We start from the raw sequence: 18,982 nt of genomic DNA, 5'->3' as shown, positions 1-18,982 counted from the left end.
CAGCGACCAGCTGGTCCAGCCCACCTGGCGAAGTTCCAGGCCAGTGAGACCTCTTGAGAACAAAGGGTGGAAGGGACCTGAGGAATGACGTGCAGGCTGTCCTCTGACTTCTACATGTACACACACACACACACACACACACACACACACACAGACATGCGCACACACACACATAACACAGACACACATAACACAGACACACACACACAAATTTAAAAGTAGAAGTTAAAAAAAAAAAAAGAGTACTACATTTTCCTCAGAACCTTCCAGTAGCTGCCCATTCCTGGTTAAGGAGGGAGCTGCACTACCTCCTCAACCCGTGTGACCCTGATTTGGGGTGCTCCTGCCCTCCTCTGTCACCCTAACAACACAAGCACTTCCCTCTCTAGGCTCTGCATGTGCTGCTCCATTGCCTAGAAAGCCCAGCTCCCCCAAGGGCTCAGACCCTTCTCCATGCAGGACTCATCATGAAAACTGGTAGTGAAAATTCACTCAGCTCGACAGTAGCAGACAGTCTACCTGTTCACCCTGTACATGTCCCACCTCCCCTTCTCACATGTCAGCGCTGAGGAAGAGTGGAGCTTGTTTCCTTTGCTCTTGTGTTTTAAGGGTCTGATGGGGCCTCAGACAGTGGGTACTTAACCATGCCATTTCCTCCAGGACCATAAAGCTCTGACCCAACCATTCCTGCCCCACATGACGTTCCTTCCCCTCAGGAGAACTCGGAGTCACCAAACACACAGGGTTAGGCACAGTCCCGGTTCATCACCCTGAAGCCAGTGAGTGTCGGTGTGTATCTTTATGTGTGTTCCTGCTTGTCTGCATGCCCATGTACACACACACACACACACACACACACACACACACACACACACACACACGCACATGCACCTGGGATGATCCTAGCAGTCATTATTGAAGAGGAAACTGTAAAGTGCTTTTCTAAGGCCTACTCACTTAGCTAATGTCCAGATGGCCACTTAGACAATCTATGAAGCAAATGAACACGTCTGTACTCAGCACAGACTCCTGGATGGCCTGTCATCATTCAGTTTCCAGAAGATTCCCTCTCACTCTGGGAGTGGCAGGGATCAGCACACAATCTCCCAGGCGTGCAAGGCCTCCCCTTGTCCCCTGCGCCTCTGCACCTCCTCTGCCGAAGTTCAGGCCTGGATGAGAAACAAAGTCAGAAAAGAAAAGGCCAAGCGACATGGCCACAGAGCCAGCAGGGTGGAGGCACTTGGGAGGAAAAAAGGATGTAGTCAGGAGACCACCAACTGGCTGTGTGACCAGCTAAACTGTGTCCCCTGCTCAAAACTAAGGTTGAAGCCTTATGTGGCCCCATCTAAATGTCCTCACAGAGATAATTAAGTTTAAATAAAGCCATTAGCATGGACCCTAACCTAGTATGATCCAGAAGGAGAGCACCTGCACATGGATATAGGGAAGATGGTTTGAAGACCCTGTGAGAAGATGGAGAAGCTTGGAATAGCTCCTTCCCTCACAGCCTCAGAAGGAACCTCACAGCCATCACCTTGGTCTTGGATGCCAGCTCTTAGAATGGAAAGGAAGCAGGTTTCTGTTTTCAAAGCCGCCACCCTGTGGTACTGCATTACCAAAGCCCTAGCAAATGAGTACACCCAGCAAGTCATTATTACCCTCCCAGGACCTCAGTGTCCACAACTACAAAATGGGCACACCTGACCTTGCCACCTCACAGATTGGCAGTGGGGATCCAGAGAGACTTCTGTACACTGTAAAGGGCTCTACAGAGAACACTAGGAGATCCAACTCCATCCACTAGACCCTGGGATGCTAGGCAGGAAGACAAAGTCATGGGACCATGGAAAGCAGGGTCCTAGTCAGAGGTGTGAGGGCTGGAATAGCCTCAGCAAGCCTGTTTCCAGCCCCTGGGGAACTGGAGAGCTGCCCTCATCCCCAGTGGATGTGGGAGACACAGAGCCTGTGTGGGAGAACAGACTGAAAGCTGAGAATTTTAAGAAACAAACAAAAACAAAAACAAAAACACTACAAGAAAGTCCCTGGGAAATTTATTTGCATAGCATTTGCTGGTCTAAAACACACGAAGACAATGGGATGTCTTTAACCCATTTAACTTATCTACAGACAGGAATCCCTACAGCGTCAATGAAAGGAATGTGACTTACCTTCAGAAATAAAAAGCAACCCATGTGTATGGACATAAACAATACATAGCAGCATTGTCCAAAGGAAACTTCTGGGGTGATGAGAACGTTCTAGACCTACACTGCTCAGTATGGTAGCCACCAACTGCATGTAGTGGAATGTGGTAACTGTATTTCCCCGTCATAATTCTCTTTTTGAGTTCCTGTGTGTGCCATGCCATTTAATCCTAACAGCAGCCCTAGGAGAGAGATAAGGTGGTCACCATCCTTCTTATGGTACTATGGGGCCTCATGCATGCTTGGAAAGTGCTCTGCCACTGAGCTACGTCCCCAGCCTGTCATGCCCATTTGATAGGTATGATATTGATGCCCACCATCTTCCCCAAACTCTTCCGTCTAGGCCACATCTAGAGCTGAACCCCAAGTCTGTCTGACCTGTAAACTCAAGCTCTTCTCTGACTGTCTAAAACATGCTCTCAAGGTACAAATGGGGCCCCTCCCTCCTGAGGCCTTGGTAGAGACCAGTCCTAGTCACCAAAAGAACTTTAACTCACATCATTCACATCAGTAGCCATCTTTAAAGTTATAATGACAGGGTTTCTCTTCTTCCAGAATCCTCCAGGAGGAGACAGACTATGACCAAGGCAACCTTGGCAGCAGAATATTTTTGTGTAAGGGTCCAGCTCGGCCTTTCCCTTTGGGAGGACCATGGTTTCCTGTTCCCCACTGATCCTGTCTGGCTCCCAGCTTCCCTAACCCTGACCTGAAGTCACTTTCTCCATGCCGGAAGTCAATTACTGCGGGTGGTCTCCTAAATAAGAAACCTGAGAAGCCCACGCTGGGTGCAAAGCTGATCACCCAGAAACAGCAGTGTTCACGTATCACAGGACTCAGCCTAGGCCACACTACACAGGGCATCCTTCACTTTGGTTTTCCGGTTTCCATAGTAACAGACCCACGCAGAGCAAACCCCTCAAAAAGTTAGGAAATTCATTCTCACCCACATATAGTGCATCTGCTCACTTCTAACATCCAGAAACACCTCCTTCACCAGGCAAGATTAGCTTTGTTTTTTAAAGCGGATTTCTGTTTTTTCTAACTTTTCCCTCCAAAAATTTTCAAGGATCAGCTAGGATGCCCCACATCTGCATGAACATTCCTAACACTAAAGCCTCTGTGGTCCTACTCTATGATACTCACCTAACTACATAATACTTTTTAAAAAACTCAAACCCAAGGTCTCACACATCAGACAAGTGCTCCACCACTGAGCTGCACCCCAGTCCCCACATAATACTTTGTCTATGTTGCTTTGTAGTTCCTTGCTTATGATGCAAGTCTTATCCATGCTACATATGTAGTCCACTTAACCCAGTGCATAACCGAAGCTTGCCAAACTGCCTAGCCTGGCCTGGCCTGGCCTGGCCCGAGACTTTCCCATTCTGTGGTCCCAGACCAGGACCTGAGACTCATGTCTTCTCATCTTCTAAGGCTGCTGACCAGACATTGTACTTCAAGCACCACGGAAGAGGCGTTTGTAAAATCAATACGTAATTGAATAAGTGAAAATTTCCATTTAAAAAAAATCCCATCCCCAGACTGTTAGAGATGGTTCAGGGGGTAAGAAAGCACACTGCCCTTCCGATGGTTCAGAGAGTAAGAAAGCACACTGCTCTTCCAATGTTCAGGGGGTAAGAAAGCACACTGCTCTTCCGGAGGACCCGAGTCTGCCCCAGCCACCATGTCAGGCGGCTCACAATCTCCTGTAACTCCAGCTCCAGGGGATCTAACCTCCTTGGGCATGGCTTTCACATACATCATCTACCCACACAAATAATAGTCATATAATTTAAAATTAAAATTACACATTTTTAAACTCAATCCTAGAGGAGATCAAACAAACAAACAGCCCCTGAGATTGAAAAAAGCAGAAATGGTATTACCAATGTTGACTTCTCGATGAGAAGTAACAGGGAAAAAAGATGAAGGAGACAGATGAAGGAGAACTAAAAATCTGGTGATGCCATCTTACTTTCTTTACCTGAGACATTTTTATGGGCCAGAAATGAAAAGAAAGTTCATTTTTTAAAAGAAGTTAATTTTTCTGACTTAACCACATATTTAAAAACATTGTGGGGAGGTCTTTAATCCCAGCCTTCAGGAGGCAGAGGCAGGAGGATTTCTATGAGCTACAGACAAGCTAAGGCTACATAGTGAGACAAAAAAATATACATAAATACATATTTGTATTTATACAAATACAAATATATTTAAAATATATCTTAAAATAAAATACATTTTATTTACATATATTTATATATATGGGGAAACACTGGACTCAATAAGTTTAAAAGCAGTAATTTTTCATAAGAAAATAATCAAAATGAATACATAAATGGAGGTCCATAAACCCTGTTTGTAACAACTAGAAATCTGGAGTAACAGTAATATTTGGCAAAAGAAATTAGACTCAATAAATTATGGTATGCCCCTAAATGAAATATTATAAAGCCTTGTAAAATGTCTTTATGGGAAGTCTTTATTTGACACAGAGATGCATGATATAAAATGATAAAAAGCCAGCAAAAGAGCAACCAGAGAGGTATAAACTATCCCTGAATAAAAACCGCACATAAAGAGAGAAATGAGGTGTTTTTTTTAATTAAGTAAGAATTATTTGTCAAACTGTGAGTGAGAAGAGAAACTGTTCTTGACTTTGAGGTTTGTTTTTCAATCTCTGCTGTAATGAACAGTCACGGCGTGTGTAATGTCTTTACAGAATATGAAGAATTACTGGCTGTGGGAGGTTTAGACATTCTGTTTCCTCCTGTAAAGGCCCAAAGCTAAGGCGAAGCTCAGCATTTTACAAGCTTTCCCTGCCCTGCGCTTTATAAACACCAGCTACAGGCTGGACTCCCCTTGGGAAGCCTCCAAGGCCTTTTTTCTCCCCGACTCTTCAGCCCTCTGAATTTATTTCCAACTCACAGAGAATGACCTGGAGGACCTCTTCATCCGAAGTGGCATCAGTTTGAGGAATGCCGATGACGCTGACAACGTACCCACTGCTACTGGTCACTAAGCAAGCAGCTTTTTTTTTTTTTTTTCCAGCACACTGGCTTTCAATAAGACAGGTTACTTAGCAACAGCCAAAGTGAAGGAACTGGGAAGAGGAAAGAAGACGCAGGCAGAGATGCTCATGACTCAGATGAGCTGCCCCACATGTATCTAGCTGCATTCAAGGTAACCAAGTAAGAGATAATGCTTGGCTATTTTTATATCATGAAGCAAAATATTTGGCTCCTGCCCAGAAGGGCAATTACCTCAAAGTCTTGGCAAGGCCGCTGTGGTATGTGAAATGGTAACTAACACAGAAGTAAAGGGGAGAGGAATTACTGACCTTCATAAATACTGATGATATGAGGATGGTTGAGGGATGACATGATCTCAATTTCTCGTCTGATGTGAACCATGTCTAGTTCATCCTTAATTTTGTCCTTACGGATGGATTTTATAGCAACCTATAAAGTCAGGAAATGAAATGTTACTCAGAGAACTAAACAGACGCAAATCAGCCATTGTTGGGGGTGGGGGAGGTGGGGTGGAAAATAAATACAGATGTTGCTTGTTGGCCAAATTGACAACCTCCACAACAGAGCTCCCCAGCAACCCCTGTCAGGCCTTTCATGTGTAACAGCCTGGGCTTTGGGTCTTCTTCATTAGGTAGTGGCTGTTTAACCAGGCAAGATTCATTTATTCTAGGAGTCTTGATCCTTTGGGGGTAAAGGAGGGGTCAAAGGTGAGGCAGCTTTGCAAGCCAATCACTGGAGGGGAAATCTAAGCATTTGATTCACTGTGAAGCTGTAATGATGACTTAAAAACAAGGAAAAATCACTGGGTGGCCAATCCCAGAGCACCCTCCAGCCCCTCGTTCTGAAGACTCCAACCCAGGCTGCGCTCACACATCTCCTTAGGCTTCAAATCCTTCCTGCATCCTCCTCCCTTCCCAGGCAAGTTCGATTATAAAGGAACAGGACAAAGCAAAGGGCATGACAGCTTATCTCTGCGCCCAGCCCCTGTCAATCCCAGAAGCTCCCTGCCAGTGTCTGTGCCGGGGCCAGCACACAGGCCACGCAAACATGTGAAAGGACATCTGACAGTAACAAGCGTCTAATGAGGAAAAGCACTTTTGCCAACGGATCTGTCTGTGCGCAAACAAGTCAGCAATGGACAAAAACAGGGAGCCTTCCACCCAACCCACTGCCACATGTAAGCCTGCTTAGCTCCCCAAATGCGCTCTCCCCTGGCCTCCATCCTTTCCTAGGTGGAAGGCAGTTAGCCCATCCCTCTGGGTTATAAGGCATGGTGTTATCTGCAAAAGAACAAGTCCACGTGAGAAGCAGTCCACAACTAACCACGCGTTGACTACCACGGGTGACATCACAGGGTGGCCGCCAGCCCACTACAACAGGAATGGAGCCACACCTGCAACTCCTGCCCCACCCAGCTCCCACCAACTATAAATAGAAACGTACGTTCATGAAAGCACTTCTACCTGAGACCCATCAGGGATTGGGAGCCATTGTTACTGGCCTTGCTATGTGCTAGCCTCCTGGAAGCTGGTTGAGCTGGCACAGCTGCCCCTTGTATTTCTCCTTACACTATCCCTCTCCAGGATGTGCACTTCTACAGCCCTGTACCTTCCCAGCTGGGGAGCTTACCTCTGCTGTGTCTCCGGTCCTTGACCCCCATGCTGGGCACATGACAGACCCGAACAGACATTCAGCACAGGCGGGCATCAGGTAGAAAGAAAAAGCGAAGAGAGAAAGGAGAAAAGGCGAGAACAGCATGGGAGGGGCAGTAGACCCTAGACTAAAAAGTGGCGATGGGGGCAAAAGAGAAGGAATCGGGACCTGTGAGATGCAGCAGCAGTTAAAAGCGCTTTACAGCAAGGCCTGGAGACAGGAGTTCGATTCCTGTAACCCACATTTTGAAAGGAAGGGAGAGAGGGAGGAAAGGAGCGGAGCAGGCCAAATACAGTGGCTCCTGTCTGTCAGCCCAGCACTCCTGTGGTGACAAGGGAGTGAATGCAGGGGGAATCACCCTCGGAAAGGTTGGTGGCAGCCAGCTCGCCTGGAGCACACAGTGCAGCAGGACAAACAAGACACTACCTCAGAAAACAAGGTGGGTGGGGGAAAGCATCGCCTGAAAGGTAAAGTTGTCTCTGACCATCACACATGCACTGTGATACACATGAGTACACACGCGCACACACTCACACACATGCACGCACACATGTACACACACATGTATGCACACCCACATACTAAATAAATGAACAAAACTCTTTATTTAAAGGGGGGAGGCACACACACTAAATGATGCTGCCCATGCTCGCACATAAAGATGATCTCTGGTCTCCCTGACATCCTGTCTCCCTGGGTAATCAAGAAGGGCACAAGTATAACACACAGGACGCACAGCTGGGGATCCAAGGAGGCATCCCCCGCCATGCTGGGTGGACCGTGGGGGCTGGTTAAAGAAAACTTCAGGAAGATGAACGAACTTCCAACTTCAAGGCCTCTTGTAACCACAGTGCCAGACTCAGCGCTGCTCAGGCCCCTCATGAGAGGTCCATTCAGTGTGCAGCAGGAAAAGCCGCCTCTGCTTACGTCAGAAGGAAAACCATGACTGGAAAGCTTTATTTCGGCTGAATGAGGCCTATATCCTGGGCGCTGATTCCTGGATGAAGCAGACAGTGAACACACACAGGCCCTGGAGGATGTGGGTGGCTGCTGAACCAACTTCTACATTCCTTCAAAAACTAAAGATGGGCCAAGGACAGAAACCACCCCTCTGGATGTGCAGCAAGCTGAGCTTGGCCTCAAGGAAGCCGCATTGTCAAATCACAACAGCAATACATGCCTTCATCATCCAGGGTCAGAGAAGAGAGGACATTCTAATACATAAGAAAATGAGCCCTCTGTCCACTCCCTGCAGGAGTCCAGCGGCAGGCCAAGGGTCTCAGGGTGCCACTGCCAAGCCAATGCTTCCAGCTGGGCATGAAAGGAAAGTGTCCACATTCTGATCAAGCCCCACTCAGTGCGCAGAAACTCCAAGGCTCCACACCGCTAATAACCAGGGTGACTACTGTCCCTCCAACAAAAGCTCCATTGCGACTGCAGCACATCTTCCACTGAAAATGCCAGGGGCCCATTTCTGCTCCCATTTCGAATGGGGTGGTGGGAATTGCGGGGACACAAAAGCCAGAAGCCACTGAATGTAGTGCAACTGCCAGGCAGACGCCGGGTTCCACTGTGGAAGCAGCCAGTTCATGGCAAACCAAGAAAACTGTCACAGCCATCTTAAGAATCAGCGTCCAGTGAGCATCTAACACAGAAGGCAGACACTGTGAAGAGCTCTGTGTGCTGTGGGTCTTGACATCCTTCTCATGGCGGCTTCTACTTCATGCCCCCTCCTCCAACTGGCACAGCCACATTGCTTGCCCTAGTCTATACCCGTCCCACTCCATCGTCCTTAGGACGTTAGCTAACAACTGAGTCTTCTTTCTTTTCTTGTTTGTTGCACATTAGGCTTGTTTGTGTAGGACCCAGACAGCCAAAAGTTCCTTTTTTAAAGGTGTAGAGAATGGAGACCCAGAACCACAGCCCCTAAATGGGTTTCTGCCTCAAGAAGGTAAAGGTAAACTGAGCCAGTGTGCAGATATGGGGTAAACGCTAGAAACATGGTTCAGTACCCTGGCTAAAACCATCCTCTAGCTGTGTGGCCTTGAGCAGGTTATGTATCCTCTCCATACCCCGGTGTGCTCATCCATTTGTGAGGAGCTAACAGAATCTGTTTCATGGGCCCTATAAACACTGCATGTGGGGTGTGTTTAAGACATGCTTGGACCAGGTAACTGCTCAGTAAATGTCAGTCACTTTTACTCAGAGTCAGTGTCCCATGAGCAGACCCTTCCTTTCTCCCTCAAAGCAAACTTGAATTCCCCATGGTTCCTCAAGACACAGCAAGTGGAGGTCTTACATGTGGAGACCATGTTTGTTTTCCCCAAAGTGAAGACAAGACTGGACAGCACCATCCTGGTCTTGGAATAGAATGTCACCTAAGATGGTAAGCTCAAGATAGCTGAAAGCATTGTTAGTACAGCTGGTACCTGCGTCCTTAGATTCAGACAGACAGGAAGGCAAACAGCCTGAACCCATAAAGCAACCCGAGGGTCACCCCGATTTCCTTCTTGCAAATGCCCACCAGCTAAACAAGGAATGCAATGTCATTGTGACCTCAGGCTTCATCATCTGTGACTGTTCATTCTTTTTGAGCACCTGTCCCTGACTATGCCACACATGTAGGAGGACACGTCCATCATGTCCTCAAGGCAAGGAGTGGTGGAGATGCACCAACAATGAGAAAAAATTACAACAAAAATCATGTCACTCCTCTTGTGGCCAAACCATCTACGCAGCCATGTGTGGCATTACAGAGGAAGGCCCCCTTTTTCCAGTTTTTCAACTTGCATGTCTACAAAGGATCATGGAGAGAAGCAGAGGGCTTAGGGTTGATGATCAGATGTCTTAAATCACACATCTTCCTATGGTGATATTTTATTTGTATTAAAATGTTATTTGTATGTTAATAAATAAAGTTGCCCGGGGGTCAGAGCTATTAGCAAGCCATAGGAAAGCAGGGCAGTGGTGGCGTATACTTGTAATCCCAGCACTTGGTATGCAGAGCTGGGTAAGTCTCTGTGTGTTCAGGGATACAGCCATTATTGGACACACATGCCTTTAATCTCAATACCAAGCAAGGAAAACCTGGAGGCCTATACAGACAGGCCGTGACGAGGCAGTCATGTGGTTGGGTTTACAACCAATGAGAAGGCAGAACAGGAACACTATATAAAGACATTAACACAGGGGTAGTGAGTTCTGAGAGGTAGGACCACTGCAGGAGGAAGGGTAAGGTTTTAGCTCTTAGCTCTGACCTCTTGGCTTTCTTCTTTGCATTGGTTCTGTGTTTCTTATTTAATAAGAAGGTTGGTTACATCTACATTTTCCCCCACCCCAAATCCACTTCTTTGCAGCACAAGGCAGAGGGAGAGTTTGGGGCAAGGGGCTCAGGTATGTGTGTGTCTGACACACTGCAGCCACATCCATAAATGTTCCCCAGTCTAGACAGCACTATGCGACGTATAAAACAGTCTGCTTTTAAATAAGGCCACCTATAGTTTAATGTAGAAACCTTATGCAGTAGCAGCAGGCTTGGCCGTGGATGGGGCTCTCAATTCTGCTCTGTGCCGACTGCTTGCTGTCACAGGCACACTGCAGCCCAGCCAATTCCCATCTCTTGTTAAATATAACAGGCCCAGTCTTCTCTTTGGGGTTGGCAGATTTTCTTTCATTGATTAGTCTCCACAAACCACCTGCTGTGCAGCCTGCGGGGCATCCTCTTCCAAGGTGGCTGCTCCAGTGACAAGCGTGAGCCCAGTGACAAGTTTGCACAGGCTTTCTCCTGGCGGGTGGCTCTGGGCAGTCCCAGACCTCACAGCTCTGCTTGCTCACTTAAATGGGGTGAAAGACCCTGAACATCTGTTCACTGGTAGTGTTCATAGACCAGGCCTGGCTGAAGGATGCAGGGATGCAGACCTGAGCCACGCCCAAGAGGTCGTTAGCCACAGCAAGTCATAAAGTAGGCCGGGCCCCACAAGTCCCCATGCCCCTCCATCCTTACACAGTGGCAAACACAGGCTGAAATTTAAATGCATTTCCAGAGAGGCCATGGAAAGCATGCCAGTGTACAGCAGACGCTGCTCTGGGCATGAGGGAGGCACTGCTCTAACCAAGGTAGTGGCAGGCCTCTTCGGTCCCCAGTCTCCTCAAAGGAATGGTCACTTATGCACTGCCCAATACTGGCCAGCAGAGAACATTCTAAAACAGCACCTCTCCAACAAGACATAAATTCTACATCTAGAAGTAGTGGGTACGGCCCGGGATTCCAGGTTTGTGGCAAGCTGCTCGGTGATGCAGTCATGCTATTCAAGGGACCTCATTTTCAGGAGCCAGTTATGACTGCCTGTCTTTAGTCCTGACATAACAACATTTGCAATAACTGACGTTATTTTTTTTCTTTTTTGCAATACTGCAGGTGCAACCCGAGGCCTTGTGCATACTAGGTAAGCACTCTTGAGCTGCACGCCCCACCCTATTGTATTTATTTATTCATTTAGATACAGGGTCTCCCTGAGTTGCCCAGACTGGCCTGCAAATAGGCCTATAGCTCAAACAGACCTTAAACTTGTGGTCTGCTTGCCTCAGCCTCCTGGGTGGCTAGGATACTGACCTTTGCCACCAGGTCAAACTTCTGATGGTGTTCCTAGTGAGAGCAATAACTGACATCCATAGATCTTATTTCATTTGGTCCTAAATACAACATTTGATAGCCAGACACTGAGCCTGGAGACTATTGACTCCAGACGCTGTGGATACAGGTAGGATGAACACGAGTAAGGGCCGGGTATACTGGTACATGCCTTTAATCCCAGCACTCCAGAGGCAGAGGCAGGAGGATCTACATAGTGAGTTAGTGAGTTCCAGGCCAGCCAGGGCTATACAGTGAGACCCTTTCTCAAAACACTGAAACAAAAGAAAACTTAAAAAAAAAAAAAAAAAAAAACAGAACACTGACATGGCAAATGACCGTGTTGAAGAATCCCTTCGTCTCCAAAGGCCGGTAAAACAGGTCTCCTCGGAAATGATGGTGAAGGGCTTTGGACTGAGGCCTCTGAAGGAAAGAAGCCTGGGGGAGTGAGCCTCACAGGAAGAGGCCTGTCATAAACACCACTCAGAACCAGAGTGCATCTAATCCCAGCAGGGCCAGCTGGCAGCCCCTCTGCCATTTACAAGGTGTGATCTCACACCTGCCACGTTCCAGTCCCACGTGCCACCAAAGGAGCTGCAGGACACTGTGTCAGAGGCAGCCTGGTATGCATGGTCTTCTCTTCTTACCAAGGGGTAGGAGTCCACAGCAGGGGAGCAGCAGCCCCACGGCACAGCCAGTGTCTGGAACTCTCAGAGCAGGACAGACTTTAGGGCAAAGCCCTGTGTGCTCCATATGGGCCACACACACCCAAGAGTTCCAAACCACCAGAGGGCCTTTATTCAGAAAGTCTTTGCCTGGATCATGATAATGCCACCCAGAAGCCTATGTTGCAACCCAAACCCTAATCAATTCAGTGACCCTCTGCTCCGTGCCGAGCAGCAAGCTGCCAGGCTTCAACAGGCCACGTAGGGCCTGCGCCAGCTCTGCCTGAGGGCAGGTGGCTCCTCTGCCTTCCTCCCTGGCCTGTTTATTCACGTTCCAACATGGGTGTTTTTGCAAGCAAGGGGTGGGGAGAAGCCAAGAATTGTATGTGTGTGCCCTAAGGCAGCCCACCACTGCAAGAAGTTCTGGAAACTACAGTCCTCAACAACCTGTCTTGACCCTGTATTATCTATAACTCCCATCAGAAACAACGATTCCCCAGATGATTTCAATTTTTCTTCTACTACGAGAAACAACGTGTTCTAGCTCCAGATTTTAAACAGCAAAGGTTTGCTCTCTTTCTGGCCTGGGCCAGCTCAGAGCATTGATTGAGGACATCTTCATCTGCTCAGTCAGTCCTCACTCTCCTGTGCCCATCCTATCCACCCTCCCCCCTGCAAGGACTGTGCCAAGTATGCCCAGAGTGCAGTATCAATGTTGCAACAGGGGGAACTGAGGGCCAAGACATCTCAGTGCAGATTTACACTCCTTGTATTATGTCGAGGTTTACAAACACAAGTTAGTGATCATGGCTGACCTGGCAAGAACCAAGAGGGGTGAAAAGAAATCACGTGGAAAGGCAGTGTCGGGTGATCATGCCAACAGCGAGTAATGGGTTGGCCAAGAAGGGTGGGCAGGTTCTCTGAACCAGTGGCTGTCAAGGGGTGGGCAGTGGACGACCCAGCTGGGTGAGTGGAAAGCAATGATAAAACTCAGGAGTGGAGGTGGGGCTGGGGGAGACCCAGTACCACAGGGTTTTGTTTTGGTTTTTTGGAGGGGTTTTGGGGGGATCCTTGTTTTTGAGACAAGGTCGCCATGGCTGACCTGGAATCCACTACACCAAAGACTTTATATCTCAGGTGATTTACTATATTCTGAGGTATCACTGACCCTGCTGGCTCTTACTATTCTGTAGCTTATCCATGACATAAGTCACATTATACATTAAATGACCGACAGAGGTAATGAGCTGCCCATGTATACAGAGGACGATTAAAAGTGAGCTGCTTCCTGCAGGAAGCCAGTGGCCCGGATAATTTACCCCCAGCATATGGAAACTTTGCTGCCAAGAAACAGTTCACTTGTCCTGGCTCAAAGTGAGCCTGTGGATGACGCAAGGCCACAGAAGCCGAGGTGGGTGGGTGTCTTCACGGTCTGCACATGGCCTGAGGCATTGAAAACCTGCTGGTGACATCAGAGATGCTAACTCTGTCATTGTCGGATCCACAAAAGCACTCCAAACGCAAGGCTGGGGGCCGTGCCTAGAATCACCAACTGCTCTTTATTTTTAGCTGTGCACATTTCTGAAAGCCAGAGCACACACCAGAGCACAATTCTGCAGTGCAACTGATTTATTTTTAGTGCATGTGTGTGGTGTGTATGCACGCTTATGGGGGGCAGGCCACATGGAGTGGATACCTGTATATGTGTATGCACATACATGTGGAGGCCAGGTTGCCATTGTCCTTCTCGGTCACTCTCCATTATACAGATTGAGGCAGGGTCTCTCACTTGAACCCAGAGTCCGTGGCATTGGCTGGTCTAGTTTGCTTATTCTGAAGACCTGGTCTCTGCCTGCTGTGTGTTGGGAACACAGGTGGACCATCATACCCACCCAGCCTTTCATAGGATCCAAACTCAGTTTCTCAAGCTTGCACAGCAAAGACTTTCATACTTACTAATCCATGTCCCCAGCCCATGAAGTGTAGCTGGTTTTCTCCCAAGTGACAACTGTCCTGAGAAGAGGTAGAAGGGATGAGCCTGAGGTTGGGTGAGCCTGAGGTTGGGTGAGCCTGAGGTTGGGTGAGCCTGAGGTTGGGTGAGCCTGAGATTGGGTGAGCCTGAGGTTGGGTGAGCCTGAGGTTGGGTGAGCCTGAGGTTGGGTGAGCCTGAGGTTGGGTGAGCCTGAGGTTGGGTGAGCCTGAGGTTGGGTGAGCCTGAGGTTGGGTGAGCCTGAGGTTGGGTGAGCCTGAGGTTGGGTGAGCCTGAGGTTGGGTGAGCCTGAGGTTGGGTGAGCCTGAGATTGGGTGAGCCTGAGTTTGGGTGAGCCTGAGGTTGGGTGAGCCTGTAAACTGGAAGACATCCATCCCAATCTCTGGTCCCTTGCTGCCGTTTACAGCAGGGTTTCAGTAAGCCAAGGCTGGACAACTTGTATTTATGAACTTCTGAACCCAATAAAGTTCCAGCCGGGACCGCCAAACGGCAGCACCAGTGCTCAGGCCCGTCAGTACCTTCACGAGCTTGCTAGAGAGGTTCTAGGATAAGCAAGTCACATGCTCTGTGTCCCCATCTGACAATGAGGCTGACCTCAGGTCTAACCTCAGGAAGCCAGTACAGGAATCACATCAGGCTTTAGAGGATGGAGCAGGGAGAATGTGAGGCGTAACCATGGCATCGTAAGTAGACATCAGACCTGTAAGGATGGTAGGATGGTCCATGCCCACCTCCCTACTCCACGAATGAGGAAACTAGGTCCCGAGGTAGTTAAAAGATAAGCCAAGGCTCCCAAACTTAACAAGAGAGAGACTAACAGTCTGAGCAGGAAGTCCTGGCATAGAAACTGGCGCACAAAGGCTGGTTAACATTTACATGTGAGGCAGGCTCCTCTGGCAGAACTCTTGCATGATTAACAAATTAAGAAAGAAAATGGCGGGCCTGTCTAAGCACACTGGCAAAAAGGAAGTTGTTTCCCAGTCTGGTGCAGGACTTCAGCCTCCTGGTGTCAGGTGACGTTGGGTGCAAACCTTGCTCCAGTTTCTGAGGCCTGGCCTGCTATCAGACACGTGTCCTGGGGCTGGGGGTCCCATCCTAGCTTCACTCACTGCAAATGCTTCTAAATATTAACTTCACACTGCAGCTGAATCACCAACACTGGAAACAGCCAAGGACGTGGAAGACCTAAGAGACTGAGTTCATTTCCACCAAGAAAGGAGATCAGTCTACTGCGTTCACCTCGGCTGGGGATCGGAACCAAGTCGTTAGAGTCATAAGATGGTGACATACAACAGGCAGACGCAGAGGGCCGGCAAAGGGGACCTGTGTGCCACGGAGCTACAGCAGAGCATGGCCACGTCTTGGTGTGGATGCAGAGGAATGAGCCAGCTGAGCAAGTTAGCTACAGATGCTAAAATGTGGGGACCCTGGTGGAGGACATGACGGATAAAGGCTTCCAGGGACACAAAGCCATTCCTCCCAATAGGACTTTATTTTCGATCTTTATCATGGATGATCTTACTGATAAGGAAAGATTTGTCAGAAGTTATTTTTATCCTGATAGAACTCCTGCTATTAGGAAAAGTTATGAATAATAGTTATGGTGTGCAAGGCCATAATATAGTGGGAGTGAAGATGTCACAGGCTTCCATCTGTCACCTCAGCCTCACCCTCTGGCCTCATCAGCACCTTTGTCCTTGCAAAGAGACGCCCTTACTGCTCACTATTGGGAATGAATAGGCTGATCCCAGCTCACACCCCTTACAGATCTTCAGGCTTCTCAGCTCCCTAATTAGCGCTCCACAGGCCTAACCAAGGATGCTTGTGGCAACACCCTTCTGGCTACAAACAGTCCCAAGCAATGACAACGTGAACCCCCATGGAGTGTACTCCTCTTGGGCTGGCGTTTCCTGAAGCCCCACTCAGTGGAGACTTAGCCGGTGTTACATCCTTGGTTTCCCACCCATGAGAAAATTGAGAAAGGGATCTGTGATCGTCCTAGGGACTCTGGGAATGGCCTGGATTGAGAGAGTGTGATCATGTCTCCCTGGAGGTCTGTGCCTGTCATTTCCTCTGCCAGGACCCTCCCACAGTCTATCTTGGCTAACTTTCCCGCCAAGGACTCTGCATCGATCTGGAGACATGGTCCTGTGTTGGACACCTGGGTCCCCTCCCATCACCTCCATCACCAATATTCATAAACTCTATTCACACTGAAGCCACCTCTACAGCAAATCCAAACCAAATCATAGCACATCCAGGATGGAGCAAGTTCCCAACGCACAGTCCATACAAAGACTTGCTGCTAAGATGTACTCTAAGAATTGTAAAAGACAGGTTAAAACAGACAAAACTATAGTGGGTCACCTCATTCCACCAGCCCAAACCTCAGCCACCTGCCACTGAGTCTTCTATTACATGGCTCTGAGGTGTTGAATCCCTAGTTGCTCCCAAATCACTTGACCGTGAACTTCCCATCTTCCCAATAGAGATGAGAAGGGAACACACTCTGGAAGGTTCAGGGTGACTCACAGTAATTGCTAACAGTGATCACGATAATTACCAGTTATCAAGCTCTTAGTGGATGCCTAGCCTTGGGTACCATTCTGTTAAATCTCTCAGCCTCTCGCTCATTAAAGTCTTGCAACAACATTATTATGCTTTCTCAGGGAACATAACCGAAGCCTGAGGGAGGGTAGGGAACTGATGGTACAGTTAGGAACAACTGGTAAAAAGTAGGAATGTATCTCACTAGGAGACTGGGGCTCAGGGGATAGATCGCTTAGCTGTCAAACTGTTGATGAGTGGTGGCGATCTGGGAGATGAGCTAACCAGCACACTTCAGAGTGTGTAGCTACAGACACTCATCCCAGAGCAGTGCCTTCATGGCAGCCCTTCCTAACAACCAGGCCCTCCCAGCAGAACTGTCAAACCCAGCCACCAGGGCCAGAGACATCCCAGCAGAGCCCCACCAAGCTGCTTTCTGATGTACCATACACACAAATACCAATGTTCCCCAGATGTTCTCCATGTAAAACATTTGGTCTGAGGCATAGCTCTCCTCTTCCCTCAAACTCTTACATTTGTTTAATGGACTCCTACAGTTCAGCTGAAACATTCTGGAGCAGACATCTGAAGCCAGCCTGTCTCTGATGTGAGCACCCCATCTGTACTGAAGATGAAGAAGTAAATAAGACAACCCTTCCCAAGAGCTAGGCTCTAAGCAGGTCATAAAACGTAAGCTATGTACAGATAATAATGCAAGTCTCTTTCAAGTCTGTTTCTGAGTAGATCTCAGAGTTAACCTAAGACTGATGCTCCAACAGACACTGGTCTGGCCTGCTAAAGAGGCCAAATGCTGTTTCTTATCCCCTTACAATAGCTGTCCAAAATTCTGTCACTTGAGCAACATAGATGATTGAACTAAGGGAAGGACTATTTTTTTCTGGTTTCAATTTTCCAAACAGGCATGGCTTCTTTATTCCCAAATCACTTACCCCTTAACCCACAATCTAAGACACAAGTAACAGGTAGAAAATAGGAAATGCTCATGACCTTGAGTCATGACACCCAGCTCAGCCACATGCCAACCAAGTGATGACCCCAGGAGCTCCCCTGCTCCCCACCGTTGGCTCATCCAGTGATTCAAAAACACAGCCTTCATTAGATTCACTCTCACAACCGATACAAGAATGGACCATGACCCCCAGAAAAGCCACCCAAAGAAATGCCCCAGAATCCATGCACTGGGCCCCTGCAGACACCCATGCAGAGTGTTCATGTTAATGTAATTTCAAAAAGTTTAGTCACAGCGAACAATAGAGAAGCTGGACACATGGACTCAGAAAGAGCCACTGACAGAATTAAGACGTGGCAACTACAGGGATGGGGACATGAAGTACTTGCCACACAAGCGCAAAGACATGAGTTCAGACCCCCAGCACCCACATAAAAAGCTGGGCACTGTGGCTTGGGTCTGTAGCCCCAGGACTGTGGAGGTGGAGACAGGAGGATCCCAGGGCTGCTGCTGAGGCAGCCTAGCCTAATCCATGAATTTTAGGTTCAGCAAGAGACACCGTCTCAAAAAATAAGGAGGAGGGGGCTGGAAAGATGACCCAGTGGCTCAGAGCACAGACTGCTTTTGCAGAGGACCCACAGTTTGATTCCAGCATCTCTATCAGGCAGCTCACGACCACCTGAAACTCCAGCTCCAGGGGACTGAACGCCTCGGCCTCTTTAGGTACCTGCACTCACACATACAGACTCAAACTCGCACAGGAAGGCCTCCATGTACACACACACACACACACACACACTCTCACACACACACACATACACACACCTGCATATATGCATGCACACACAAACAAAGATACACATAAAGCTTTTGGAGATATGTCAATTAATGTTAATCTCTAACTCCTCTGTCTCATGAACATTCAGTATTTGAGCAGGTCATTTCTTTTGCTATGGGAAAAGGAGACTTTCATCCTTCAAACAGGTCACAAAAAGAGGAATAAAAGTTGATGGAGAAGACAGACACGCTGTACATAGCAGACATGAAGATTCCTGAGCACTGCTGGGGAACACTTAGGGTGAGCCAAAGACACTGCTGATTTCCTTAATGCCTACAACTTTTAAGAGAACTGGTTCATCTACAAGTAGGCTTTGTCCACTGGAAAACACATCTGCATCCAGACTGTTATAACTCATTACTATTTCCACATTAAACATGCGATTCGCCCGGTCCTGCATTTCCTTGTCTGCAGTCCGGGCAAGCTGAATGTTCAGGGGCTGCAAAGCTGCTT

The 18,982-nt window shown here is 48.2% G+C and overlaps 1 protein-coding gene across 1 annotated transcript in view; it reads right to left on the bottom strand.

The window, feature by feature from the left end:
- The window catches only part of Nuak1 (NUAK family kinase 1), a 70,565-nt gene that overhangs the window by 33,665 nt on the left and 17,918 nt on the right, over positions 1 to 18,982 (bottom strand). Inside the window, exon 2 of the mRNA XM_059245289.1 lies at positions 5,545 to 5,665. Within this exon, the coding sequence (XP_059101272.1) occupies positions 5,545 to 5,665 (121 nt within the window). The remainder of the gene's footprint in view (positions 1 to 5,544; positions 5,666 to 18,982) is intronic.

Source organism: Peromyscus eremicus, chromosome 18 (assembly GCF_949786415.1).
Source record: "Peromyscus eremicus chromosome 18, PerEre_H2_v1, whole genome shotgun sequence".
Lineage (NCBI taxonomy): Eukaryota > Metazoa > Chordata > Mammalia > Rodentia > Cricetidae > Peromyscus > Peromyscus eremicus.
The sequence above is the reverse complement of the archived record's forward strand: the minus strand, read 5'-3'. Positions and strand labels throughout refer to the sequence as shown.